Consider the following 26,767-nt stretch of genomic DNA (forward strand, 5'->3'; position numbering starts at 1 on the left):
AACCTGAGGGTGGGTGGTCTTGGTCTTGGGGACCCTGACACACCGGCTTTTTCAAGAAGGCTTGCAGTGAAAGCAGCAAAGAGAGACCAAGAGCTGAAGGAGGGTGTTGGCTTGGGGTGGGGGAATTTTGTTTGAGATACAAGGGCGTATTCACAAGCCTGTTGGAATGATGAAACAGACAAGGCGAAGTCGGTGATTCAGGAGAGACGTTCTTGAGAGGGCGAAGGGGTACACAAGGACCCCTAATAAGGGCAGGGACAGATCACTCCGAGTGGCAGGAGGGCGGTCAGAGAATGTGCAGCTTTGTGGACACCCTTGGGGAGGTGACGATCGCTTGGTTTCGTCAGTGGGCTATGGGGGAAGGCCACCCTTGAGGGGGCAGGGCTCCAGGCGGTCCGAGGAGAGAGGGAGGGCGTGATTTTTTAGCCATTTTGGAGAGCAAGCCCCTCACACAAGGCAGGTGCTAAGATCGCGGGGCGGGCAGAAACGCCTCTTGGAGATCTCCGGCCATTGGTTTAAAATGAGTGTCAGCGCGGGTCAGAGAGCCCCGTGCTTTTCTGCCCCGGGGTTCAGCTGGGCAGGTGCTGGCACGAAGCAGGTGGGCAGAGGGATGACACCGGGGTTGGGCACGGCCTGCTGAGTGGGACAGAGGGAGAGAAGGTGTTTGTAAGTAAATCAGGACAAGAGAGGATAAACAAAGTATCTGCCGGCAGCTTCATTCTGTTCAGTGGAAAGTAATTAAAAGCAATATTTTCAAACAAATCTGGATTCATTTCGGAGAATGAAGGAAACACATGAGCTCTTCAGACAAGCCTCAGATACGTTTTTCCTGTTTCAAGTGCTGCTTCCGGCTATATACCCTCCGGTCCTCACGGGGTGAGGTCACTTAGGTGGGAAATCTGGGAAACTTTGGAAAAGTCTGGGAAGGCATGTCCTACTGGAGTGACACCCCCCCCCCCCCCGCCCCGACCCGATTGGGCCCTTGGCGTTTCACAGGGGCTGTCTGAGGACGTGGCCCAGCTACGAGCAGTGACAACATTGATGGGGTGGACAGGGAGGGCTGGGGACCAGATCGAGGCCTCCTGGGGGGTAGCGTGGGTGCTGGAAGGGGGCGTGGGGGCAGCAGACCCTGACACTGAGAGTCCAGCCTAGAGGCCAAACGAGTCACAGGGATCCAGGTAGACTGTGGAGCAGGGGCAGGCTGAAATACAACCGAGTCCCTCCCTCTCTCCTACCCCATCTCTCTAGGACCCAAGGGAAGCAAGGCTCTGGGGGTCCAGGCAAGTGATTCAGGCAGACTGGGTCTCCGGGAACAAGTCAGGGACCTGGTTCCCAAAACTGGGGCACGAGGTGGGGATGGGATGTCGGGAATGAGGCCAAAACCCAGTTATCAGAACTGGGACACTTTCCATGTGGGACTTACATCCTTCCTGCATAAATCCTGGGAAACAGGGTGTGTCTGCACCTGGGAGCTGGCAGGACTCTTCGTTTGAGAGGCAAAAGTGGGGTTGGGTGTGGCTGTGGGACATCAACGTACCACCTGCTCTGTCCCGCCCGGCACCCCAGGCTAGCTCACCCTTGGAAGAAGAGCCTCAGAGTAAACATTGTTTATTTTGAACATTCAAATTTACAAAAACAAAAAAGTAACAAAAACCCATGACATAGCTCATACACATACACATACACACACACACACACACACACACACGTTGCATCTCATGTCACTTTATGTACAAAATTGGGCAAGGAGAAGGGGGCGGTGGGTCACCAGGAGGGTACAATAGTTTCACAGTGTCGGACAGCTGGACGCGCTCACTCACTGCTCAGCCTGGGCCCACACGAGCCCCTTCCCCACCCAGCAGGGGTGAGGTGGGATTTGGGGTGGCAGGCAGCTGTGACAGAGGGGAAGAGAATGATCCCATCTCTGGGAGGGGACCCCTTCTCCAGTCTGCTCAGGGCAAGGTGCTGGGAAATGTAGAGGAGTAGGGACCCAATTTTGGGGGGGTCGGGGGTAGGGGCCACTGCGTTGTGGGGAGTCAGAAAGCTGAGATCAGGTCTCCAGGGGTCCCGGCTGGGTGGCCCCAAGGGGCGCTCACCTTCCCTCATCTGTAAAACGAGGCGTGGGCCTCTTGAAGAATCCTTCCTGCCCAAAGCTGTGGTCCAAGGTCATGCACAATTATGGCAAGGTGATCGGCCCCTTTGGGATGTTGACTGGGGGTACAACGTGCCACAAAGGTGGGGAGATCTGGCAGATAAGAGCTGTGAAGCACCTGGCGCAGGGCTTGGCCCAAAGCAGGAGTTTGAGAAACATCATTTTCCCCCTTCCCTGCCTGGGACTCTTGGGAGACTATCCAGCTTCCTCTTCCCTTTCATTTCTCCTGGAAACTCTAGCCAGGAGGGCTGAGGTGGCAGGCACACTTCAGAGGCACATGTTCCCTGAAGGGGCTGAGACCCCTCCCATGGCTTCACCCAAGGGGACCCTGGCCCTGGGGCCAGCCCATCCCGGGCCTCTGCCTCCATCACAAACCCTGTGAGGGTAGTGAATGGGGTCAAGCATCTCTTCAGGCCAAAATCCACCCGGAGCAACGATGCTAAGTGTCACTCCCTACAGAGAGCAGGGGTGCCCGTGCCTTTGCGACCTGTTTGGTTTGAACGCTGGACTCCATCTTCTGCCAGCTGATTGACACTGGGCAAGTTACTTAACCTCTCTGTGCTCCAGTTCCCTCCCTTGTATAATGGGGCCCCAAACTGTTCCAACCTCGTAACTGTGTTGGGAGGATAAATGAGATGATGCGAGGTGCTCAGCGCAGCGCCTGACAAGGTTGTAAGGAACACGGGCCCTGGCACCGTCGTTAGCCACAGCAGCTCAGGGACGCCACCGAGCGACATTTCTAGCTCCTCCTTCCCCGTCTTCTCGGCTGTGCCCAGGAGCAGCTGGACAAGACCAAAACGAGTCCAAACGGCAGGCGTTGGGCAGAGGTGAAGAGCGGTCCATGGATGAAGGAGGGGTGGGGACACCAGGCTTGCATCTTCCTGGAATGGGAATGGTCACCCAGGCCACTCGCCGATGGCCCGGACTCACGGCCTGCACCTTGACGCCTCGGGTTTGTTCCTGTTCCCTCTGGAGGGCTGACCAGGGTGACTCAGCACAGGACCGAGGTCAGATGTCTCATTATGACCATGACAAAGCATAAAGGCCTTGGGAGGACGCCTCTGGGTGGGCTCAGCCATCAAACAAGTTCTGTCACTTTCCTCCTAAGACCCTTTCTTTCCCCCCAGGCCTCCACAAAAGCTGCTTCCTTAAAAACAATAACAGAAACCAAATAAGGCCCAGTGTCCCCGAAATCTGAGTTCTGAATTCCGCTGTCACCCCAGCAACAGCATATGTCATTAAGAGACGCTTGACCCAGCACTTGGGCTGATGTCATTGGCTGTTACCGGGGCAACCTAGGTCTCAGCAGTCTCTGGCAGAAGCGTGCCATCGCTGCTTCTTCTAGGGGGAGCTGGGCTGGAGCTGCCCAACGGTCTATTTGTGCTCTTGAAATGGAAACAAGGATCTGGGAGGTGGCGGCAACAAGTTTTGGAGAAGCCTCCACAGCAACGGCCCCACAGCCTACAGCTCATGCCTCAGGTTACGTGCTGGCGGGGAGCAGAGACGGGGCAGAAAGCGGGGCAGAAGGCACCTGTACCTGCTCGAGCCCGGTAGCCTGCAGCTGCCCAGACACCTGGTAGGTGACTGGCAGAAGGGACACCTGCCTTTTCAGCTTTCCACTCCTGCCAGAGTGCCTGGAGATCACACCTGTCCTCCCCCCTCCTTCCTGGCGGGGCCGGACGCCAAGATGTTTCTGTGCGTCATCAGGGAAGATGTTCGTGTTGGAAAGCATTCTGACCTCCCAAACGTCCATCCTCTCAGGCGAAGGCTGGACTCGAAGACACTCGTGGACAGGCAGAATGGCATAGGAGGGGAAGAGCCCTGAAGAGGGATTCAGAAGCTCTGGGTTCTAGTCCTGGCTCTGCCCCACTGGGCTCTGTGATCCTGTGCAAGTCATTTGACCTCTCTGAGCTCTTCCCCAGCTATACAAGCAAGAGGTCAGATTGGGTGGCTTTAACTCAGCTTTTACATCCTTCTACTCTCTTGGGGGAATGGGTGAGGACTCAGGGTGAGACACTCTCAAACAGGCAAGGGTGCCAGGCTGGCGGGGCGGGGGGTGGGGGGGGAGTGGGAATCCAGAAAAGCTGGTTTTTACAATCTGTGCATGAAGTTGGCCTGCCTAGTCCCTTGCCCTTGTCCCTGACTCTCTGGAGCCAGCTGCTGACCCTGACCCATGCCCAGCCCATGATCCCATCTGCTGCCAACTCTCAGCATCTACCCCTGCTACGTCCCCTGGTTGTTAGGCAGCTTCAGGCTGGCCCCACCCTGTCCACGTGGAATCACAGACAATCTCACGTTTGATCTGGAGAGCTCTCAGCAATGACCACAGCAAGGGCCTCAGCTCACAAATGAGGAAGACGAGCCCAGAGAGAGCAGGGACTTACAGAAGGCCACACAGCAGGTTAGCAGCGGGGCTGGCTAGGAACCATGGGTTCCTCCTGCTCATCCAGCGCTCTGCACACCACTCCGTCCTTCTCCCCTCTTTGCCTGCTCAGTTCCTTCCTGCCTTCCTTCCCCCAGAGGCTGCAGGGCCATGCAGAAGGGCTAGGTAATGCGACTCTGCCATAGCCTGGGTCCCAGGGCGCAGTGCCTCTGCCTCAAGCTGCTCCTAGGCCAGGCTGAAGTGGCCCAGGTCCTGTCCTGGGCACGGAGGAGGAGAGGCGACCTGCCACTTAGCACACACGTGGGCGAGCACAAGGGGTGACGATGGCCTTTTGGCCTCCTAGGGTCTTGATCCCTCAGGCTGGAGCCGGGAAGGGAATGTCCTGGAAACTGAGGTGGGGGTGGGCCAGGCGTGGAACCAACATTCAAACCACTGCACACAAAGAAACAAGGAAAGAGGAAGAAGAGAGGGTGCGGGAGGCTCCATCAAGATCCCATCGCCCCTTCAGGGGCAACTGGTGGGAAGATGGAGGAGGGGTGAGTCTGAGTCTCCTATGTCTCTGTCGTGCCCTTCTAGGCTGAGGGGACAGCTCTAGAGCTTGTTGTGGCCCTGAAGGGGATGGGGCCAGGCCTGTGGCATGGGGCACAGGAGCACTGAGAGAGCAGGCCCTTCCCGCCGCCCGCCCCCCCCCCCCCAACCTGGTGGGATGTGCTGTTGAGATCAGTGGAATCAGACATGGCTGATGGGCCAGGGTGGGTGGGGGTACGAGACAGCTCTAGTCTAATGCCAAGAGAGCGGACAGAGCTGTGGGCACTGTTACCACCCTCCACCAGGTCCTGGACTCACCCCAGGCTTGACCTGTTGGCTTGAGCTGCTTGTCCCCATCCAAGTGGGGGTAGGGGACAGCCATAGCAGGGCAGGGCATTCTGGAGGTGTAGGTATAGGTGGGGGAAACAGGAGGCACGGCCAGGAGCAGGGCAGGAGGGGGGGCAGTGTGTGGGTAGGCTGAGGAGGGGATGTGTGCCCCCAAAATAAGGTCCCCAAAATGTCAGGCAAGGGAGGGACCCTGGATGAGGTGGCCCCTCATGCCTTGGCCCTCCCCTTGCAGACATCAAAGGTAGCCTTTTTTGCACCCCCGAAGGCCTCCACCAGCTTGTCTTCCCAGGGAAGGACGTTGCCCAGCAGTGGCCCGGTACAGTTGGCAATGCCCAGGACCTGGGCAGGTGTCAGGGCGTGGTCCCACAGGTTAAACTGGGCGATGTCACCCACGAAGGCCTGAGTGGCGTCAAACCGGCCACCCAGGGCATCCTGGGCCAAGAGAGGAGCAGAGAAAGGAGAGAGACATGGAGTGAGGCAGGGGGAAAGACAGGCAGGCTGACTCAATCAGGGCCCAGGTCCTGCTGAAGCCCCGTGCCCAAAGTTCTAGCCCCGTCCCCAAGTTCCAGCCCTGTCCCCAAGGTTCCAGCCCCTTGGGCAGGTCTCTAGTCTCTCTGGGTCTCAGTTTGCCCACCTGCAGAATGGCTGGGTCAGACTGAGTGATCACTGCTGTGCTCTTAGGGTCCCTCTACCTAACCCCTCCTTCTCAGGGGCCCTGGGTGAGTGAGATATCTACTTAGGCCTCATGCCCCCATACCACCCTGAGCCTTACCTGCTCCTGGCCCAGGATAAGGATTCCATGTGGCTTGATGGGGTGCCAGGCAGCCAGGTTCTCACCGGAGCCCTGCAGCTCCCCATCCTGGTAGGCAGACCACAGGCCGTCCCTCGTAGTCCAGGAGATGCAGATGTGGTGCCAGCCATTGTCCTTCAGGTTCAGAGGCAGCTGGGCCACCTGGACATAGGTCCCGCGACCCCAGGTCAGAGGTGCCACAGTCCCAAGGCTGGACCAGTGAGGAGGTGGGGGGACCAGGAGACCCGTGTTCTTCTCTCCAGGGACTGGCCCAAGGCTTGACCCTCCCGCTCCTCCCAGCCCAGCATCTTTCAGACCGTTTATTCTTCTTTCCCCACAACTTAACCAGGCAGCTTCTCTCAGATCACAAGGGACTCTTCGGTACTGGTTTTCAGGTGTTTCCAGCTAGTTTATTCACCCTCTTACAGGGTGCGGGGCGGGAGCCACATCTCACCATCTCTGAACACCTCACACAGTGCCTGGCACGCAGCTGGGCTCACACTGGCAGTGGCGGAATGAGCCTTGGACTCTGAGGCTGGGCACTGGCACCCAGCCCTGGCTCTCCCAACCAACCTCCCGTGGGACCTTGGGGAGGCTGCTCTTTCCTCCCTGGGCCCCAGTTCTTCATCTGTGAAGTAAGGAGGTCAGGCAAAGGGTGGCAAATGTGTGGCCACCTCTGGCTCCTCCACCCAAGGCAGACATGGCTAATCAATTACGAACCTAGGCTCAGCCTCGGGATCTTTCCTACCACGGGGTTCTGGGAAAGCCGCTGGTGATTGATTCAAATTGGCCCGTGAGATGAAAGGTACTTGCTGCCTGTGGATTTGGGACTCCCGAGGGGCTCTTTCATCACCTAGTTCTGAGATCACACTAGAATACAACACTATCTGAGGCCTGCTTGGGGCCAGGCCTTGTTCTGGACACTGGGGATATGGATCCGGTCTCAGCTATAAATGAGTCTGAGTCTGCACGGGAGGGAAGAGCTTCAGGGCAACATTACAAGACAAAATACCAGGGGCCATTTGGGAGGTACAGAGGCTGTGAAGGCCCATAGGAAGAGGCAGGTGTGGGAACAGCAGACACGATATTCGAACACATCTGGAAGGACAATGCATCTGACCATCCCAGCAAGTTGGGGGCACAGTAGCAGCAAAGGCTAAGAGGCTGGAATCAAAGGAGACCGGAGTAATCCCTGAAGTTGACCCTCAAAAGGACTCTTGACGTTCCTGGAATAGCGCTGCTCACTGCCCTGTCCAGGGTGCTGAATCCTTTCCACAGAGACCTGAGTGCTGAGCTTGCGCAGGGCCAAGGATGGCAGCCAGGGGGTGTATGAAGGGGACATGGCAGCAGGATCTAGATGTTGTCCAGCTACCCTAGGCTTCTTAAGACCTACTGGGCTACAAGAGAAACTCCTGTCCCCTGGGCCCATCTCCTTCTTCTTCATCCTCCTCCAGGACACCCATGAAAGATACCTCCTGCTGAGCTGGGTTCTGATGGGTGACAACCACTCCTAGCAGATCTATGTGGCTGTGGACTGGTCACGAGTGGGTGTGGTAGGTGGTGCCTACATTTCCAGGGGGGTCTTAAAAGACCACCATGGCTGCAAATCCCAAAGCAATATGGCAGGCGAAGGAGGATATTTGAGGGGAATGAGGGTGATAAGACACTCCCTCTTCTGCTCAATCACCGTGTCCCTGCCACACCACTCCCCCATGTCCTTGTCCTGCCCTGCAGATAGGCGCAGGGAGGGCTGTGGGGCTGGGGGTCCAGGCATGGGGAAGATGGGTGGCCCAAGGATAGAACAGTGGAGGGGTTCACGGGGGGTTTCTGCAGCCCAAAACCATGAATCATATCAGCACCCCTTCACCAGCTGTGTGGGCCTGTGTGCATTCTTTGCCCTCTCTGAGCCCCAGCTTCTCCATGTGCAAAATGGTAATGATAAGGGTGCCTACCTCCCAGTGCTGTTGGGAGGGTCAAGGGTGATCATGGGAGTAAAGTGCTTATGAGCACTGGGCCTGGAATAATAACAATATCTCACGTGGCTCAAAGCTTGTTAAATGGGGCGCCTGGGTGGCGCAGTCGGTTAAGCGTCCGACTTCAGCCAGGTCACGATCTCGCGGTCCGTGAGTTCGAGCCCCGCGTCAGGCTCTGGGCTGATGGCTCAGAGCCTGGAGCCTGTTTCCGATTCTGTGTCTCCCTCTCTCTCTGCCCCTCCCCCGTTCATACTCTGTCTCTCTCTGTCCCAAAAATAAATAAACGTTGAAAAAAAAATTAAAAAAAAAAAAAGCTTGTTAAATGTTAGGCTTGCTCACGCCCCTTTGTATGTATGTAAGCCACTCATTTCTCACCACAACCCCACAGTAGAGACTACTGCCAGTCCTCCTTGGCGGATGAGGAAACTGAGGCACGGGGCGTGTAAGTGACCAGTCTAATGTCACACAGAGGGTAAGCAGCAGAACCAGAATTCAAATCCAGCATTCAGGCCTGACCATGGCCCATTCTACCAACCCTATGAGGAGGGCGGCAGAGGGGGAGCTGCAGAGGAGGACGGGGGCAAGGAGTCCACCAGCGCTCCCTCCCCAAGTAGGTCCTTGGGCCTCATTGGCTTCTCTCTTTGCCCATGAGAGACAGCGCCCTGGGACAGACCTCTGTAGCCATGTTCCTACAGCTGGGTCACTGGGGAAGCCCCACGGGTCTCCTCTGTAAATGGACATGCCATCACTTACAGCTCTCGGATCCAGGCCCCTCTGCAGCCAGCCCCAGGTCTGGCTTGTCTTTGTACTCCTAGAACCCAGCCTGGCACACAGTAGGCATTTCATATGTGCTGAAGCTGCTGAGCCGGAGAACTGAAAGGGCCCGCAGGCTTGGGACCCAGCACAGTGCAGGTGCTCCTGGGTCACCCGGCCCCCCACTTTCCTCCCATTCTGCCCAGCCTCCACTCACCTTGTCGTTGATCAGCAGTTCCATGGGGTCGTGGCCCGCCTCCAGCAGCACAATCTCATTGGCCTGCCCGGGCACGGAGTAGGAGAAGGGTGTGCCCTGGCCATTGCCACCCGACCTGGACCGCAGCCACATGCAGACGGTGAAGGCGTAGAGCTCAGGCAGCGCCTTCCGCACGCGGGCATACATGTAGTTGTTGCGGATGGGGATGCTGATCTTGAAGGCATCTGGGGGGCTGTAGGCTGAGGACCCTGAGGGGGGTGGGCAAGGTGGTCATGGTGGGGATCAGTGGCCACTGATGGGGATGGGCAGCGCGGACTGTAGAATGAGGGCTACTAGTCCCTGGACATCTGCCATGTACCAGATGCATTTGCAGCCTTTTCTACCCTGCCATTGTGTTGACGGGTGTGGTTAAGGTCCAAGGGCTCTGGACCTGAGACGTCCTGAGTTCAAATCTGGGCTCCACACTTCCCAGCCACATGACCTTCCACAGTTCAACTTCACCTCTCTCGGCCCTAGTTTGCTCAGTAAGATGGCATAAATAAGATTTCCTCCCTCTCAGGCTTGTGTGAGGGTTGAGTGGGACAAACTATGTAAAGGGTCTGGCCCAGAGTAAATGCTCGACAAATGTTAACTATTCCAATGATCATTGTTTGGACTTCTTTGCCTATTGTTTACATTTTTAAATATTTATTTTAGCGAGAGAGGGAGTGAGCATGAGCAGGGGAGGAGCAGAGAGAGAGAGGGAGACAGAGAATCCAAAGCAGGCTCTGTGCCGTCAGCACAGAGCCCAATGCGAGGCTTGAACTCACAGACTGTGAGATCGGGACTTGAGCCAAAGTTGGACGCTTAACCAACTGAGCCACACAGGTGCCCCTCTTTGCCTGTTTATTTAACAAGCACTCTACAGTGCCTTCTGCATGGCAGGCACTGTCCTAAGAGCCTTTACATATATGACCTCCTTCATTCTTATGACAGCCCTATGAGGTGGACACTGTTATAATCCTCAGTTTACAGATGAGGCAACCTTGGCACAGAGGGATCAGGTAATCTTCTCAAGACCACACAGCCAGTAAGTGGCAAAGCTGGGATCTGAACAGGATCATCCTGGGATTCCTTGATATCCAGGGCAGCACAGAGTTTCAGGGATTCTATGCCTTAAGTATTAGAGGGCTTTCTGCAGGGGCAGACTGGGGAGTCACCATCTCTATGGGCAGGGGGTGACACCCACCACACCCACCTCTGGGATAGGAGTTCCCCTTCTCCAGCTGGTTGTTGAGGGCTGGGGTTAGGGGGTTAGGGCTGGGAATGGTGGACCCAGGTTCCCAGGTTCGGTTGGGGCTTGGGGTGAAGGCTGATGTGATGATGCATCATGGTAAGAGAGGAAGGGGCTCGGTGACGGTCCCTTGAAGCCTGTTTCATAGATGAGGAAGTCAAGTCCCAAGAAGGGACTTGCCCACAGGCATACAGACATCCAGCCTAGTTGCCTCCCTCTTCTCTGCCCGACAGCCGCTGGAGAGGGCATCGCCCCCAATCCCTTAGAAGATGCAGTATAGAGGGGCCAGTGGCAGGACTGAGGAGGGATGAGTTTGCCTTTCTTGTCTCTGTGCCCCAACCGGAAACCCACCAGGCCAAGCCTTGCCTTCAGCTGTGCCCCTGCTATGGCCCCTCCACTCCACAACTGACTCTACCTCTCCCTGCAAGGACTAGCTTGAGGCTCACCTCCTTCCAGCCTCTTGGATTTCCTTCTCTGAAACTTCTGTCCCCATCTAAGCCAGTCCCAGATAATTACTCAGGATTCCCCCTAACTTGTCTGTAAGCCTCTTACAGGATGCTCCTCCCAAGGTTTCAAAGATGAAAGTTCCCTGAGACCTCCTGAGTCCTAAATCCCCGTATTTCAGATGAGAAAAACGAGGCCTGCGGAAAGGAAGCAAAATTCAAAAGTCTCGGCGCAAGCCAGTGACAGCTGTGGAGCCCGGAGCCAGGTCCCCTTGATGCTCATACCCGTGGACTACCCATTACCCTGACCCCTGGACTACCCATTACCCTGACCAGGCCCAGGTGTTTAACAAGTGACAAAATCTGGATTCACTGAAGGTGCTATTTTGTGGGGTGGCTAAATGCACGGACTTTGGCAGGAGACCCACTTTGAGGTTCAGATCCACCATTCACTGGCTGTGTGACGTTGGACAAGTCACTTGACCTCTCTGAGCCTCGGTTTCCTTTTCTGTGAAATGGGGATAATAACACACCATCCCTGTGTGGTTTGTGAAGGTTAACCCAGCTACATGTCACGTACTTAGCCCACTCCCAGGATGTAAGTGCCAGAAAACGCTAACCGTTAGAAATAATAATCATGATGATACTCCCCAATTATTCTCACCCTCTTGGGTTCTGCAGCCTCCTCCCCCGCCATCCCATCTAGCTTTAGCCTCTGGAGAGCATAAAAACGTTTTCGAGTGAATCTGCCACTTTGAGGACCCATCTGAGAACCAAGGCCTCGCCTGCTATGCCCTCTGCGGGGCCCAGGACCCACCGTGCTCCAGTTCGGCTACGCGGTCCTGTAGCGCATCCAGCTCCTTCTCCACTTCCTGCCGCTGCCGGTGGCTGCTGTGACTCAAAGCCATGCGCTCCTTCTCCAGGGTCAGCACCTTGGCCAGCAGCTGGCCCTCCAGTTCATCCATCTTGGAGTGCAGGGCGGTGGGCACCGCAGGCGCAGGGGCTGGGGCGGCTGAGAAGTTCACACGGGCCGGGAGCTCCTGCTGCTTACGGGGCAGAAAAAAAAGGGGGGGATGTGAGGTCACTTGCAGGGAGGAAGGAAAGAGACACGGGGCTCAGAGATGCCTACCACCCACCCCTGGTGATTGACCCCAGGTGAGCCTCAGCGTCTCCATATGCAAAGTGACGGTGAGCTGACCTCAAGAACATGTCAGCCTATGGTGGGGTCGGGGGCCGGCAGTGGAGAGCTCTGAAAGCTCCCCTGGGTGGGTCTGATGTTGCCATCGGGGCTGAGAGCCACTGCTGAGTCCTTCTTAACTGAAAGACTGGACACTGATGGGTCTTTAAAGGAATGGATAGTCTTCACTCATTCACTTGGCAAGCTTCTCTAAGACGGTGAGAGGCTCTGCGTGGGCACTGGGCAGATAGATGCAGGGGCACAAACCAGGGGCTTCTGGAATAGAGCTGCAATGGTGCGCCCATTCCAGAGTAGCATGTGGTTCGAGTCACAGGCTCTGGCGTCGGACAACCCGGGGCCCAAATCCAGCTCAAGAGCCAATCTGCTGTGTGACCCTAGGTAAATGCCTCCACCTCTCTGAACCCCTGTTTCCTCACATGCAACAGGGGACAAGCGTATCTATTTAGAAGGGTTGGGGGATGATTGGGCAGTTGACGCCAATGAACAGAGCCTGGTTATTGCAATTACTGTCTAGGGCAGAGTGTTCTAAGCTGGTCTCTGACACCCTCATCCTGCCTGGGGTGAGGACGAAGTGTTTAGAGTCCCCCTTTTCCTGTCTTAAGACCCCAGTGGGCAGGAGAATTGGGACAGGAGCCAGCGCGGGGGGGGGGGGCGGCTCTCCTCCCCCTCTCCTGCTGGAGGAAGCCCCTTCTGGGGCGGAAGAAGGCAGGCAAGGCCACACGTCCAGACTCTGGGAGGGGGTAGTCTCTGGCAGGCAACGGGATGATCAGTAGAAAATTAATAATTCAGCGAGCTTCTAGGAGCCAAATTAGACCTTCTCTGTCCCCTTGGCTTCCTCCACATCCCCAGAGACCCAGGCAGTTCCCGCTCAGTCAGCTCTGGGCCTTGTCCGCAGGCTTAGCCCCAGACCCGAGCTCACTGAGTTCTCACGAATCTGTAAGTGAGCGAGTAAATGGTGAGCGCCTACCGCGGGCAGGGCGCGGGGTGCTGGAGAGACAGCTGAGGGTCAAATGGACAACCAAGGTGCCCTGTGCCTCGCAGGGACGGCCCCTCGGCTTGGGGCAAGCACCCCTCCCTGGCCCCCACTGGCCCAGCCCACTTGCTGGGTGAGACTGGGTGGGTCCCTTCACCTCTCTGAGCCTTGTTTTCTGGCCATGTGATGAGGGGGTAAACGTGTCCCCCGCCTCCAAGTGCTGGGGGTGGGGGAGGGCGGTGCCTGAGAGAAGCTGCCAGGACCTTACGCTGAGGAGCTGGGGGAGGGGGACTGACGCGTGGTTCTGTCACTCCACCTTGAGAATGGGAGCAGGTGGGCTAACTTCTCTGGGGCCATTTTCCCTCATTTATAAAATAAGGACTTGGAATGCCCAGCTTGCAGAGCTGTGGTCAGGATTAAATGACGGTGGGCAGGAGAAGGGCCCAGACCAAGCCACCTTTATCCCCCACCACGTCCCACATAAGAGGGCACAGCCACCCATCCGTCCGTCCTCTGTGTAGTTGCTTGCTTGGCCGGCCGGGCTGGGCTGGGCTGCAGGCCGAGGGAGGTGGGCGGGCGAGGGATGAGCAGCTCCAGCGCACCTGACCCCACCCGTTACACGAACGTCCCATATCCTATCTGGAGGGCTCCTGCTGACTCCCTGGGTGCCTACGAATCCTGACTCTGGGTGACTAAAAACAAAGCCTCAGTTTCCCCTGCTGTAAAATGGGGACAACCAGCCCCAGGACACATGTAAGAATGGCAGAGTGCAGTAACAGGCCCTCGTGGACTATAAGAGCAGAACGCAAACTGTGAGCCTTGGATATATCGGCCAACGAAGAGCTCACTACCTCCAGAAGCTTCCCTGGACCACACAGCTCATGGAGTGACAGGGCCAGCCACCCGCTGCATTTGAGGTAGGCTGAACTTCCAGGAAACGTTGGGCTGCGGCGTGCAGGGCATAGAGCGCATTGCGTCTCAATGCCAGGGGACGGGGGGGGCGGGGGGGCTCTGGCTGGGTGTTCTGGGCTCCGGCACCCTCTATCCTGTTTCCCTCTTTCCACAGTGCCAAGCTTGGCACGAAGGGCACACATCTGAGTGAGACCGCGTGCCAGGCCCATCCTTGGCACTGCACGCGTATTTACTCCTCAGTCCTCACAGCCGCCCTTTTTGGTTGGTACTCTTACTGCCCCCATTTCACCGATGGGGGAACTGAGGCAGAGGTCCTTCTGAATGTTCTACAGCAGCGGGGCCGGGCAAAGCCGATACCTCTGGTGCTGTCTAGCAAAGCGTCCTCCTCCCGCGGAGGGAGAAGGGGCCTGGCAGGAAGGAACAGGACTTCTAGTGCTATTTACACAGACGCTGCGGTGAGCGGGCGTGCAAGCTGTTCTTTTGTCGGAGCCACCAGCTCTGCCGCCGGCAGGAAGGCCAGGGAGGAGGTGGGCTCTCCAGATCGTGTGCGGCCCCCTCCCCACCCCAGTGTCTGAATCAGAACACGACTCCCCCCCACTTTCCCCATCTGCTGCGGGCTCAGGCTGTGCCGCGTGGGCTCCCGGCTGATGCCAATCGGGCCCCTGGCCCAGGGTGGGGGGGAGGGATGACGATGCCATCACCCCCCACTCAGGTCCCGAAGAGGCAGGAAAAGGGGGGCTCCGAGCCCACAGGCTGTTGTGCTGGGAGTCTGCGTGGGGTTCGGTGTAAGCGCACAGGCCCTGAGCCAGCGCCGGGGTCCCGGTCCAGCTCAGCGCTAACGGGCTGGGCTCATTAGCGCTCGGCAGGGAGGAGGCGGGCAGAGGAGTTGTCCTCGCCGCCGTCACTGCTGTCACTACCGCGTGCCAGGTCCCGCACCAGGGAAGCACCGCGCGAACACTTCACAGCCCTCTCGGCGATCTGGGGAGGTGAGGAGGCCCACTCTACAGATGGAGGAACTGAGACAGTGAGGCGCAAGAACCCCAGCCCAGGCCCTTCTGATTCCAGAAGCTGTTCCCATTCTTCCCTCGCAGTGTGGGTCTCGGGCTGCCAAGTGGGCACGATGCCGGCCACCCTGCCTGCCAGGGGGGCCAGCGGAAGTGGTTCTAGTGGCCACGAAAAGGCTGGGAGGGTCTGGCAGGCTATGTGACACTGTGGCGGGGCGGGGGGGGGGGCGGCAGCCTCACAGAGGGGGCCCGGATGGGAGGGACCTGCCTAGGCCGGGTGGCTCTGAGGCTGGGAGGATGCAGGGAAGACCCCAGCCGCCTTGTCCCCACGTGGGGTCTGTTCCTTTCCTGTGGGGAGCAGAGGGAGGGTGCTGGACCTCAGTGCACAGCTCACCCCCCACCCCCTGCCCCCCGGACAACGCAGGGCCCGGCTCCAGGGGCAGCCCGGGCGGGTGGAAAAGAACCAGCTTCACTCACCTCCCCACCTGACCACCCCCAAGTCTCGTGTGACTCTGCTGGGCTCAGCTCGGTTCCACCAGCCCGGTGGCCTTATGTACAGCTGCTGTGCCTCAGTTTTCCCAGCCGAAAGGGGACAGCGATAATACCTCCCAGCATATTAGTGATAATTGAGTTACATAATGCCCTTAGGGTAGAGCTGGCCTACGAAGGGCTCTGCAAGTGTGGATGATATTATTATTACTACTTGATTATCTCTTGAAGGGACCCACCCTGCTCCAACTCCGACCATAAATCTGTTTGTTTAACCATTACAGTGAGAGAAGAAGCAAGTCTCAGAAAACAGCTACATACCGTTTATACAAAGTTGCAAAGATTCGAAACCGGATCCCGGATTTGTAAAAGCAGGAGGAAACACAGGGGGCGAGAAGGATACAAGTTCGGGACAGAGGTGACCCTCTCTCGGGGGTGGGCAGTCTGGGGCTGGGAGTTGGGACGCTCTCAGGGGCGTGAGCTGGCTGTAAATGTTTTGGTTCTTCTTGAGCCTGGATCCCTACCTGGACGGTGTTCTTCATACCTGCGTGTGGGTCTCAGATACTCTGCGTTGATTTTCTTTCAAACAAAAACAAAAACGAAAGCAGGAAAGGGGCGCCTGGGTGGCTCGGCCGGTTAAACGCCCAACTCTTGGTTCCAGTTCAGGTCATGATCTCACAGTTCGTGGGTTTGAGCCCCACGTCGGGCTCCACGCTGATGGTGTGGGGCCTACTTGGGATTCTCTCTCTCCCTCTCTCTCTCTCTGCACCTCCCCTGCTCGCTCGCTCACTCTCTCTCTCTTAAGATAAAAACAAAACAAAACAGGCAAAAGTCCAAAAGCAGTCTTTGAGCGTAGAATCTAACCCTGAATCTTAACGGTAGCCTTGCTTGGCTCCTCTGTCCCTCTCTAGTCCGGGCCACCGTCACCTCGGCTCCTACGCCGGCCCTTCTCCACACCGCAGCCGGGGGCAGCCGCCTAACCGCAAATCCAACCATGTTGCCGAAAATCCTTCAATAGCTCCCTTCCCCCACTGATAAAGTCCCAGCCCCTCTACGCTCAGCCCTCACTCCCCACCCCTGCAGGCTACACTTCATTCCCACCTAAAGTCACCAACGGCCCCCAGCTCCTTTCTCACCCCAGGGCCTCCGTACATTCTGTTCCTTCTGCTAAGAACACACTTCCTGTTCCCACCCCACCTCCCCCCGCCAAAGCCTGCTCACCCTCCAGATGGCAGCTTTCCCCACACCTGATCTAAGATGCTCCAAAGGGAGAAGAAAGAGGGCTTCTGTGGAGAGACTGAGGGTCTCGATTCACTCAGTCCCTCCCTCGCTCATTTGTCCACCCATCCACATACGCTGTGGCGACTCGATGTCACGAGCACAGGCACGACTCACATCAGACAGGCCAGCGTCATTCCCAGGCTCCCCGCTTACTAGATCTGTGGCCCTGGACGAGCTGCTCAACTCCTTTCCTCAACTCTAAAATGGAGATAATGGGGCGCCTGGGTGGCTCCGTTGGTTAAGCGTCCAGCTTCGGCTCAGGTCATGATCTCGCGGTTCGTGAGTTCAACCCCCGCACCGGGCTCTGTGCTGACAGCTTGGAGCCTAGAGCCCGCTTCGGATTCTGTGTCTCCCCCTCTCTCTGCCCCTCCCCCGCTCACGTTCTGTCTTTCTCTCTCAAAAATAAACTTTAAAAAAAATGAAAAAAAAAATAAAATGGGATAATAATAGTCTCTACCTTCTGGAATATAAGTAACGACAAAATGAAAGAACGTACGTGAAGACTGGCACACGATGAGTGACTGATAAATGGTTATAACCATTATTATTATTTGCTGCTACTGAGGGGCAGGAGAGCACAGTGAGTAGTGACTGTGCAGGGCGGGGGGGGGGGGGGTGGGCCTGGAGCCGGCTGTCAAGAGGGAAATCCCCACTGCGTGACCTGGGCAAGGTCAACCCCTCTGAGCCTCCGTGTCCCCACCTGTGAAATGGGAGCAGTTAAAAGTCCCATGGTGCTTATGGGGACTCAGTTGGAAGGCCCCTAGAAAAGGCTGGCACAGAGGGTGCCCTATGCCCTGCTGCCTCTTCCTGAGTGACAGGTGCAATGGCTCCAGAGGTGGACGAGGCCTGTACCGGGCATGGGCCGTGCTCCCAGCTGGGGCGGGGGTGGGGGGGGAAGGTAGACTGGGGGGTGTGACAGCACAAGAGCCCTCATGGAGGCACGGGCTCTGCGGGGCGGCAGGGGTCAAGGTGAGTCAGGGCGGGCCTCTCCCAGCAGGCCCTGTGTCTCCAACGTACCCAGCGGCGAAGGGGCAGGAAAGCAGGCCATAGAGGCCGGACTGGTCTTCGGTCCTGGGCTCTGAGGCCTCAGAGTTAAGGGATAGGTCACCCCCAACCCCAGGGTCCCTTGCCTCTCCCTTCAAGTGCTCCCTGTCCAGGGCTGCATTGCCACAGAATTCCCTCTCGGGCCCTGCTTGTCCACATACTTCTGGGCCCGGGGCCAAACATCTACTGCAAAGACTGGGGATCCCCCTTCCCCCCTCCCAGCCCATTTTAATAGAAAATCCTGGCTGTGAGCTCAGCTCAGCTTCTGCCGTGCTGTGTGGCCTTCAGTCACTAGGGCTCTCTGGGCCTCAGCTTCCCCTGGAGTCAAATGAGGGGCATGTGGGGGCACATAAGTGTTTCCACCCCGGGGCTGGCTGTCTCAACCCCTGCCGCTAGAGTTCTATGGGGGGGACCGTGCGTCCGAGATTGTCCTCGGGGAACCCCACCACACTGTCACCTGGTGAGGAGCGCCAGCCCCTGCCTGACCTTTTTCCGCCTCCCCTAGGCAAGGACTCCACCAAATGGCCAATAAACAGAAGAAAAGGTGCTCAACATCGTGAGTCATCGGAGATACACAAATTAAAACCACAGTAAGTTCACTGCACGCCCACCAGAACGGGGAGGGTTTTAAAAATAACCACACCAAGGCTGGCAAGCTTCACACACAGGTGGGCATGTAAACGCTTACTGCCACTTCGGCAAAGTGTTTGGCATCACCTCCTAAACGCTACGTAAATGTCTCTCCCGGGACCCAGACACCCACTCCTGGGGATGTATCCAGGAGAAATGAGGGCTTATCACCACCAAAAGATGTCACAAGAATGTTCATGGCAGCCTTATTTGTAACACCCGGATGTCCATCCACAGGGGAAGGGGTAAGGAAATGTAGGCGTGTCCATGCACCAAAACACTACACGGCATGAAAAAAAATCACAAGCCACTGTCACCTGCCCCACGGTCAAATGTCAGCCATCACGTACAACAGAAACACCAGACATAAAGGGATGCGGCAGTCTGGGGAAGTAGGGACTCCAGGGGTCCCAGAGGAGCCTTCAGGGACACTGGAAATGTCCCGCTCTCGATCTGAGCGGTGCTCTCGTCCATACGTAAGTGTGCACCGAGCTGCACATTTAAGATTTGTGTGTTTTGTAAGTGAGAGACGTGAGCTCTTACGTATCTCGAATAGAAGATATACTTCAAAAGAAAAAAAAAAATCCCCCAGGTTAGGTGCTGCCTTCTGTTCACGTAGCGCCTGCCGAGCTTGCAACAGCAGGAAGGGCCTCCTCCCCTGGGGGAAGGCTTGCCAGGGACGGGAGGCCACCAGGGCACCGTACGACGGGGCAAGCTGGCTCCTCGGAGCGCCGTGCGCACCCCTTACATCCGACAGATGGAGAATCTGAGGATCAGAGAGAAGAAGGAATTTTCTGAGGTCACAGCAAACAGGTGGCAGAACCGGGGTTTTTAACACCCGGTGTCTTGCTAGACAAAGGCGTGGCACAGGCAGGAGTAGGGGTTAAGGGCTGTGCAGTGGGACTGTATCACCTAGAGATGGGGGAGGCCAGCCACAGGGAGAGGCGCCATCTGGGGCTGCAGGTGGCTGGTGGGCACCGAGGATCCATATCCTCAAACAGAAGGCCGACGGGCAGAACCCCTCTTGCTGTAGCGCGCCAGCCCCCTTCACGGCCAAAAGAGGTAGGGTCAGGGAAGCAGCCCTCACAGAGCAGAAGCTGCCAGAATGGGCAGCAATGTAAAAAAAAAAAAGCAACAGACTTTAGAAAAGGCACCGATAGATTCTCTAAGGCGCTGTGTTTCTCTGCAGCTTTCCCTCAGAAACTGGAGGCCTGGGAGTGGGTGGGTGGGGGCTCGGTGAGAGCCGCACACACATGTAACCCCCCTCAACTCTCCCCCCCCCCAGCCTCCCCGCCACCGCCAATCCCTAAGCAGGAGGCATCCGCCCAAGAACTCCCAACGTAGAGCCCAAAGGGCCGGGCCCAGATCCAGCCTCCCCCCTTCCACCCACTTTACAGATTAGAAAACTGAAAAAAAAACAGAGAGGGAAGTAAAGAGCTTAGAGTCACAAGCAAAAAGAACTCCACTTTATGCCACCAGCCGCACTACCTCGGAGAACACTTCGAGCTGAAAGGTGTTTCTTGAACATCTGGCCCGCTATACCATTTCACTGGAGCGGAAGCCGAGGCAGGCGCGTGGGGGTGGGGTGGGGTGGGGTGGGGCGGGGGTGGGGCGGGTTGTCGGGTTCTGGTTCTTCCACGTCCTTATCTGTAAGAGGGGAGCGTGTACGGCCCATTTCACAAGGCCCAAGACTGAATGAGCTAATCAGTGTTACTTAATACTGTTATTTATTATTAGCAAAACCGCCACGGGAGCCTTCTGCCGGTCCCGCCGGCCGGCAGGACAAGCCTTTGGGGACTGGCCCTCATCACTCTGGCTCTGGGGGCTCTGACACAGAAACGGTCCGGGGCACCGTCTAGCAAGAGGCCCTGCCCCCCACCGGCCTTTCCCACTCTTCCTGAAGGTAGGTGAGGTCTGACCTCTCCAGATGGATCTAGAGAAAATGATGCCCACTAAGGGCTCTGGAACCAGACACTGACAGGCTCCCCTGCTGTGCGACCTTGGGCCAATTGCTTAACCACTCTGAACGTTGGTTTCCTCCTCCGTACAAGGGGGATGAAATGGTTACCTCCCTTATGGAGATTTGATGAGGATTAAATGAGATAATGCCCAGGGCCTGACACACAGTAAGTGCTCAGCAAGCATGAGCTATAATTGTTATCAAGGCCAGGGTCCCCTGTGACCATTGTCAGGGTGTTCCTTACCCCCATCTTTCCACCCCAACAGGGAGGCAGGCGACCAGCTTGCTAGGCCGGGTTAAGGATGTGGTTTAGTCAAACAAAGAACTGCTGATGGAATCAATCTGAAAGCTTCATTTTCCACATACATTAAATTAATGCAAAAAAAAAAAAAAAAAAAAAGGACCCTGGAACATGTATGCGTGGCTGGTTGCCATGTAAATGGTTCAACCCTTTTGGAAAGTGGTTCTTGGCCACAGCCATAAAAAATCAATATCCCCTGACCCAGTAATACCTCTCCTGGGAATTCGACCTAAAGAAATAATTCAACAGACTTCAAAAGAAAAAAAAAAAACAAAACAAAAAACTATCTGCATGAAATTGATCCTGCAATGAGCATCTAGAAGAAAAATAATTAGGAACAACCTACATCTCCAGCAAAAGAGAAGAGATGGTCAGAGCAGTGATGGATGGTGGAGCCAGAGATAGATGCCAGCATATCATGGCCATCATTAAAATGGTAATTACCAGCAACCGGTAATTCTGGAACAATGTCTACATCCGGATAAAGGACCCGAAGGGGCTGAAAAAAATGGATGAAATGGTGGAATTAAATGCGATTTTTTTCCCCCCAAAACACATTTTGACTTTCTTTCCATTAACAGCCACGACCATAACAACAAAAACAAAAACACAGGCAAGAAGATAAATAATTTCTCCTAGGCTCACAAACAGGGTTCTCGCTTGAGGCCTCGAGGAGAGGCTGGGCCAGTGTGACCTTCCCTCCCCTTTGGTAGAGGGCTGGTGGGGTGAGGGAGAGGGTGATACACAGACGTGCCAGGTGGGGACGGGCAGGGATGCGCAGAGGGCTGCGGGAGCGGGAATGGGGGTAGGAAAAGGTCAGTGTGCGATCAGGGAGGGCCTCTGGGAGGAGGTGTCCTCAGAGCAGCCTCTTGGCTGATGAGTATGGCTACTCTGGGGGTAATCTGGGCAGAGGCAAGAAGGAAATGGGAGATGGGCCAGCTCTGTAATGAGAGCCTGGGAGCAGGCTGAGGGGTTTGCACCATGAGGAAGCCCCATGATGGGCTTAAGGAAGATCCTTGGGGCTTAAGGAAGATGGATGGAGGGGTGTGCCTGGAGTGGGAGACAACTGAGGAGGCTGCTGCAAGAGAGGTGAGGTCGACTGGAAGGAGGGCAGGGCAGGAACTAACCATGGCTTATCAGAGCACACCTGAAAAGCGGGTCGGCGGAGGACCGGAGTCCAGGTTGGGGCACCATGAGGGCAGGGGGCCAGTGTGACGTCCAGAGGGAGGTGCTCAGGAAGCGGTTGGATCTACCGGTCTGGAGCTCCGGAAAGAAACCTGGGCTGGACGAAGCTGGCTGGGGCACCACAGCAGACTGGGCGTTGGGAGCCTCCGGGTGTGGCTGAGTTCACCCAGGGAAAGTAAGAAGAGAGCCAGGAGGGGTGCGACCGATAAAGGAGGAGGACCCCGAAATGGGACACAGAAGCAGAGAGGGAGGAAAAGCAGCTAAGAGGTGTCTAGAAGCCAAGGGCCCGGAGATCTTTAGGAGGGAATGATCACTGGGGTCAGATGTTGGAGAGGCGTTCATCAAGGTAAGGACAGGATCGTTCCCATTCAATTGATCGTCTTGGGTGACGGCCCCAGAGCACGTTCAGTGAGCTGTAAGGGGAGAGAGGTGAGTGGCGAGAAAACAGACCCTGAGAATCTGGGGGCAAGCTTTTGAGGATATCGGATGAAGAGAGGGGAGGAAGAAGACAGTAGCTAAAGAGAGCACGCGGTTCCGCTGAGCTCAGGAGTCTGACCCCACAACCGTCAGGGTCCAGACCCCAGTCCCTCCCAAAGACCCCAGGGAGATTGGCTCTGGGGCTGCCAGGCCCAGAAGGCAGATCTGGTGGGCAAGCAGACCCCCGCCTTCCTGCCTCCAAGTCCACTGCGCTCAGAAAGCAGGAGGGGCGTGTGTAGGGAAGCCAGGGCTCTCCCAACCCGGGAGGCTGGTCTGGTGACAAATCCCAGGCGCCAGGATCCCCACCCCCCCAACCTCAGCAGGCTAACTGGAGGGGAGCCCACCCTGCCAAATGCACAGGTGCTGGGGGAACAGGTCCAGGGCAAGCCCAGCCCTGCCAGCCCCAGACGTGGGAGGAACCACGGTGCCATCTGGGTGTGGAGGCAGGGGCTGGGGCAGGCAAGAGGAAGTTTATTGAAAACCGAATCTTTTTTTTTTCTTTTTTTGACATTAATAAACTCTTTTTCCTAAAAGGGGGGGGGGGTTGTTCCCATTTTGATCTTTGGCTACTTGAAAAATTAGCAATATGATTGCTTAATGATAAAAATAGCCATCACTCAAGTTCATGGAGCACATCTCTGCCCGACGCCGTTCTGGGCCGTTCACAAAGATGAACTCACTTCATCTTCCTAACGCCCCGACGAGGCAGGTGACATTACTGTCCCCATTGCACAGGTGGGGAAACTGAGGCTCCCCTTCACAGTTGCGCTTCAGTGTTTCTCTGATTATCTCCCTGCTCTTGGCTCTCGCATCCTAGAAATGCCCCAGAGGTGAAGTAGGAACGGGCAGTGTTGGCCTGGCACACAAGCCTCCTGGGCTCTCCTCCTTCCTCTGTCACTCACCTTAGGAGGGCCCTGAGCCCCAAGTGTCTCACCAGTAAGATGATAGGGCTGGCTGTGATGGCCTGGCTGCCATGTGACAACCCCCCCCCCCCCCCGCCGACCCCCACCAGAGGCGGGTGCTGACACCTGCACAGACTCCCTGGAGGGCCACTGGGCCACGGCAATGGCCAACCTTCCACACAGGCATCATTTGGTGCCGCTGGGCCGGAGGTTGATCTGCGAGAGCCATGAGGAGGGGGGAGTCCCTACCTTCCCTTCCTTCCAGCCTCTTCTCCTTCTGCCTTCCCTTCCTTCCAGCCTCTCCTCCCGCTGCCTTCCCTTCCTTCCAGCCTCTCCTCCTTCTGCCTTCCCTTCCTTCCAGCCTCTCCTCCTTCTGCCTTCCCTTCCTTCCAGCCTCTCCTCCCTCTGCCTTCCCTTCCTTCCAGCCTCTCCTCCCTCTGCCTTCCCTTCCTTCCAGCCTCTCCTCCTTCTGCCTTCCCTTCCTTCCAGCCTCTCCTCCCGCTGCCTTCCCTTCCTTCCAGCCTCTCCTCCCTCTGCCTTCCCTTCCTTCCAGCCTCTCCTCCTTCTGCCTTCCCTTCCTTCCAGCCTCTCCTCCCTCTGCCTTCCCTTCCTTCCAGCCTCTCCTCCCGCTGCCTTCCCTTCCTTCCAGCCTCTCCTCCTTCTGCCTTCCCTTCCTTCCAGCCTCTCCTCCTTCTGCCTTCCCTTCCTTCCAGCCTCTCCTTCTGCCTTCCCTTCCTTCCAGCCTCTCCTCCCTCTGCCTTCGCCAGGTGCATCCGGTTGGGGGAAAATGCTAAAGGAGCCTTTGGCCTCTTTCTCCCCGTCTCCTTCCACAGACTCAGTTTTGTTGCTAACCCCCTTCCCTGCCATCTGGAAATCACGGATGGCTGGGGGGTGGTCAGTGTCTTGCAGCTGTCTGTCCTTCCTAGTCTGCCCAGCTCCCGCTCCCAAATGGGTTTTCACAGGGAGGTGGGGGGTCTGGAGACTTCAAATGAGAAACCACTGGTGGCGGAATCACACCACAGCCCAGAGCCGACTCCCTTTGTTACATCCCTTGTGTCTGACCTGAGCCAGGGACCGTTGAATGGGGTGTGTGGAGAAGGAGCCCGCGGGAGAGCCTGTTCTCTGGCCAGTCCCCACCCCAGAGCTGCTGGCTGCCGGGCAGTAGAGGCTAGGCCAGCGCTATCTAAGTTCCTGCGGTTGGGCCCGCGGTCAGAGCCCGGGGCGGGGGCGGGGGGCGGGGTACGGGGAGGGGAAGCACTGAGGGGCGCCGGATTTGGCTTATGGGACTCTCTTCCCTGCTCTTCGGCAGGCCAGCAGGTTCCCCAAGGCCCCTGGACAGCGCTTCCTATCTCCTGACCACAGGAAGTGAGTGGGACTGGTCCCGCGTTGGGTGGGGGGGGGGGGGGGGGGGGGGGGGGTCTGGAAGAAAGAAACGAAACGGGCATTTAAGGAGGCCCTAGGACCGGCCAAGCATTTTCATATACCTACATTTTACTAAATCCTCACTACAAGCGGGCACTCGCGCCCATTTCGCGGAAGCCCAAACCGAGGCTTACGGCAGAGGGTGCCTGGAGGAAAAGGGGAGCGGAACGAGCCTTTCCCGCGCGCCCCCTGAGCCTCAGTCACGGCGTCGGCCACGGCCGGCCTCCCCGGGGCGCCCGCGAGCGGCCCCGCCCGCCCCCGACGGCGCGCGCGGCGCTCACCTCGATGCGGTCCAGGCGGTCCCGGAGGGCTCGCACGGCGTCCTCCAGCTCGAGGATGAGGGCCGGCGAGTCCCAGGGCCCGTCGGCCATGGCGTCGCGGCGGGGCCCGGCGTCCTGGAGGCCGCGCGGCAGGCCGCTCTCGCAGCGGCCCAGCTTGCCGGTGAGCTCGCGGATGGTGTCCTGGTCGGCGCGGATGCGCGCCTCCTGCTGCAGCGCCGTCTGGCGCAGCTGCTCGGCGGTGCTCTGCAGCAGCAGCAGCTCCTCGCGCTCGCCGGCCGCCGCGTCGCCCTGCTCGGTCCCCGACGGGCAGGCGGCCGCCAGCGGCGTGCACAGGAAGCGGCTGAAGAGGGGCGCGGGCGGCAGCGGGTGCGCGCTGGCCGCCGGCGCCCCGGGCAGCGCGGGGGGCCCGGCCGAGCCGCCCGCGCCGTGCAGCGCGCTCAGGCTGCGCTGCGGGCCCGGGGACGCGGCGGCGGCGGCGGCGGCGGCGGCGGCGGCGCTGGCCGAGGCGGCCGAGGCGTTGTCGGCGCCGCCGGGCAGCGCCCGCGCCGGGCTGGCCGCCAGGGGCACGCTGGCGATGATGCAGATGACGGCACCGAGGAACGCCAGCATGCCCGCGGCCAGCAGCACGGCCAGGAACTTCAGCGTGAGGCGGGCGGCGGGGGCGCCCGAGGCCCCCCGGCAGGCGCGGCGGCGGGGTCGGGGCGCGGGGCCCGGGCGCGCGGGGCCGAGCGGGAGCCGGAGCGGGAGCCGGAGCCGGAGCCGGAGCTGTTGCCGCGGCCGCTGCTGCCGCCGCTCTGAGCCCGGGCGGCGCGAGGAGGAGAAGGCGGCGGGCGGCGGGGAGGGGGAGCGGGCGCGGCGGCCCCGCCCCGCCGGCTCCCCCGGGGCCCGGCCGTGGCCCAGCCCCGCACCCGTTCCGTGCCGGGCGCCGAGGCCGGGGCGCCGGCGAGAGCCTTAGCCCGGCCGCCCGCCCGCCCGGCGCCGGGGGCGGCGACGCGATGGCCGCGCGGCGGGACGCCCTGGGGACCCCACCCCCACCCCCCGCCCCGCTCCGAGGCTCCGGCCCCCTCCCCGAACCCGTGATGCCGACAGCTACCTCGCGGGGAGCTTTTCTTCGTGCCGGGCCCAGTGCCGAGCGAGCTACAAGCTCGGGCACAATTAAGCCTCACGGTGGACGTGCTCCCCGTGGAAATGAGGGGACCGAGGCCCACTGGGGTCAGGTCGCCGTCCAAGGTCACACAGCTAGCATGCGCTGGAACAGCGTTTGAGTTCAGGCGCTTCTGACCGGACTCAGGCTGGGTGACAGAGGTGGGGTGGGCGTGGGGAGGAGAAGAAGAAGAAAAGAGGTCAGTGTTGGGGACAGGGGACTGGAGATTTTGAGCCACCTTCTTCCTATACGGTGGCCACCTGCCTGTCACTTGCCAGCCCCAAGCTAAAGGAGTAGAGTTCACTCGCCTCCACTCCCACAAAACAAACAAACAAACTGAACACGACAGGACACAACACACACACACACACACACACACACACACACACACAGTGGAAAAACAAAGAAAAACTTCCTGTGATCTCAGAGGGTAACAGAAGTTTCCTCTTCTGAATCCTCAGGGGTGCCAGAGAAGACCCCCTCTCCCCACTGCAGTCTATATTAGGAAGGCAAAGCCCCGGGGAGCAGGTGGACCAGGCACTAGAAGGAACCAGAAGGAATGGGAGTGAGCTGTGGTGTGGGGGTGGTTGAGGAGACTTTTACTTTCTCCTATCAAAAATGTCTATAGATATATATTGTGTTGCAAATGAACTTTTGCAATTAAAAACTTCAAAGAACATCATACCATTCTTCACAGTTCAGGT

General features: G+C 57.9%; 1 protein-coding gene across 1 annotated transcript; it reads right to left on the reverse strand.

Moving 5' to 3' along the window:
* Positions 1–1,592: 1,592 nt before the first annotated feature.
* Positions 1,593–25,757, reverse strand: NPTXR (neuronal pentraxin receptor). Its single transcript, XM_045466366.1, has 5 exons — positions 24,920–25,757; positions 11,678–11,906; positions 9,145–9,392; positions 6,184–6,363; positions 1,593–5,843 (listed from the first exon to the last, which is right to left on the reverse strand). The coding sequence occupies exons 1-5, from the start codon at positions 25,526–25,528 to the stop codon at positions 5,619–5,621; spliced, it is 1,491 nt and encodes a 496-aa protein (XP_045322322.1). The 5' UTR covers positions 25,529–25,757; the 3' UTR covers positions 1,593–5,618.
* Between the last annotated feature and the right edge of the window lie 1,010 nt (positions 25,758–26,767).

The sequence above is a fragment of the Leopardus geoffroyi genome, chromosome B4 (genome assembly GCF_018350155.1).
Source record: "Leopardus geoffroyi isolate Oge1 chromosome B4, O.geoffroyi_Oge1_pat1.0, whole genome shotgun sequence".
Classification (NCBI taxonomy): Eukaryota; Metazoa; Chordata; class Mammalia; order Carnivora; family Felidae; genus Leopardus; species Leopardus geoffroyi.

Coding starts and splice junctions, on each gene's coding strand:
- NPTXR (XM_045466366.1), bottom strand. CDS start 25,528: ATGCTGGCGTTCCTCGGTGCCGTCATCTGCATCATCGCCAGCGTGCCC. Junction 9,393..11,677: donor CGTAGCCGAACTGGAGCACG/GTGGGTCCTGGG, acceptor CACCCCCCTCAG/GGTCCTCAGCCTACAGCCCC. Junction 6,364..9,144: donor AACTGCTGATCAACGACAAG/GTGAGTGGAGGC, acceptor ACCTATGTCCAG/GTGGCCCAGCTGCCTCTGAA.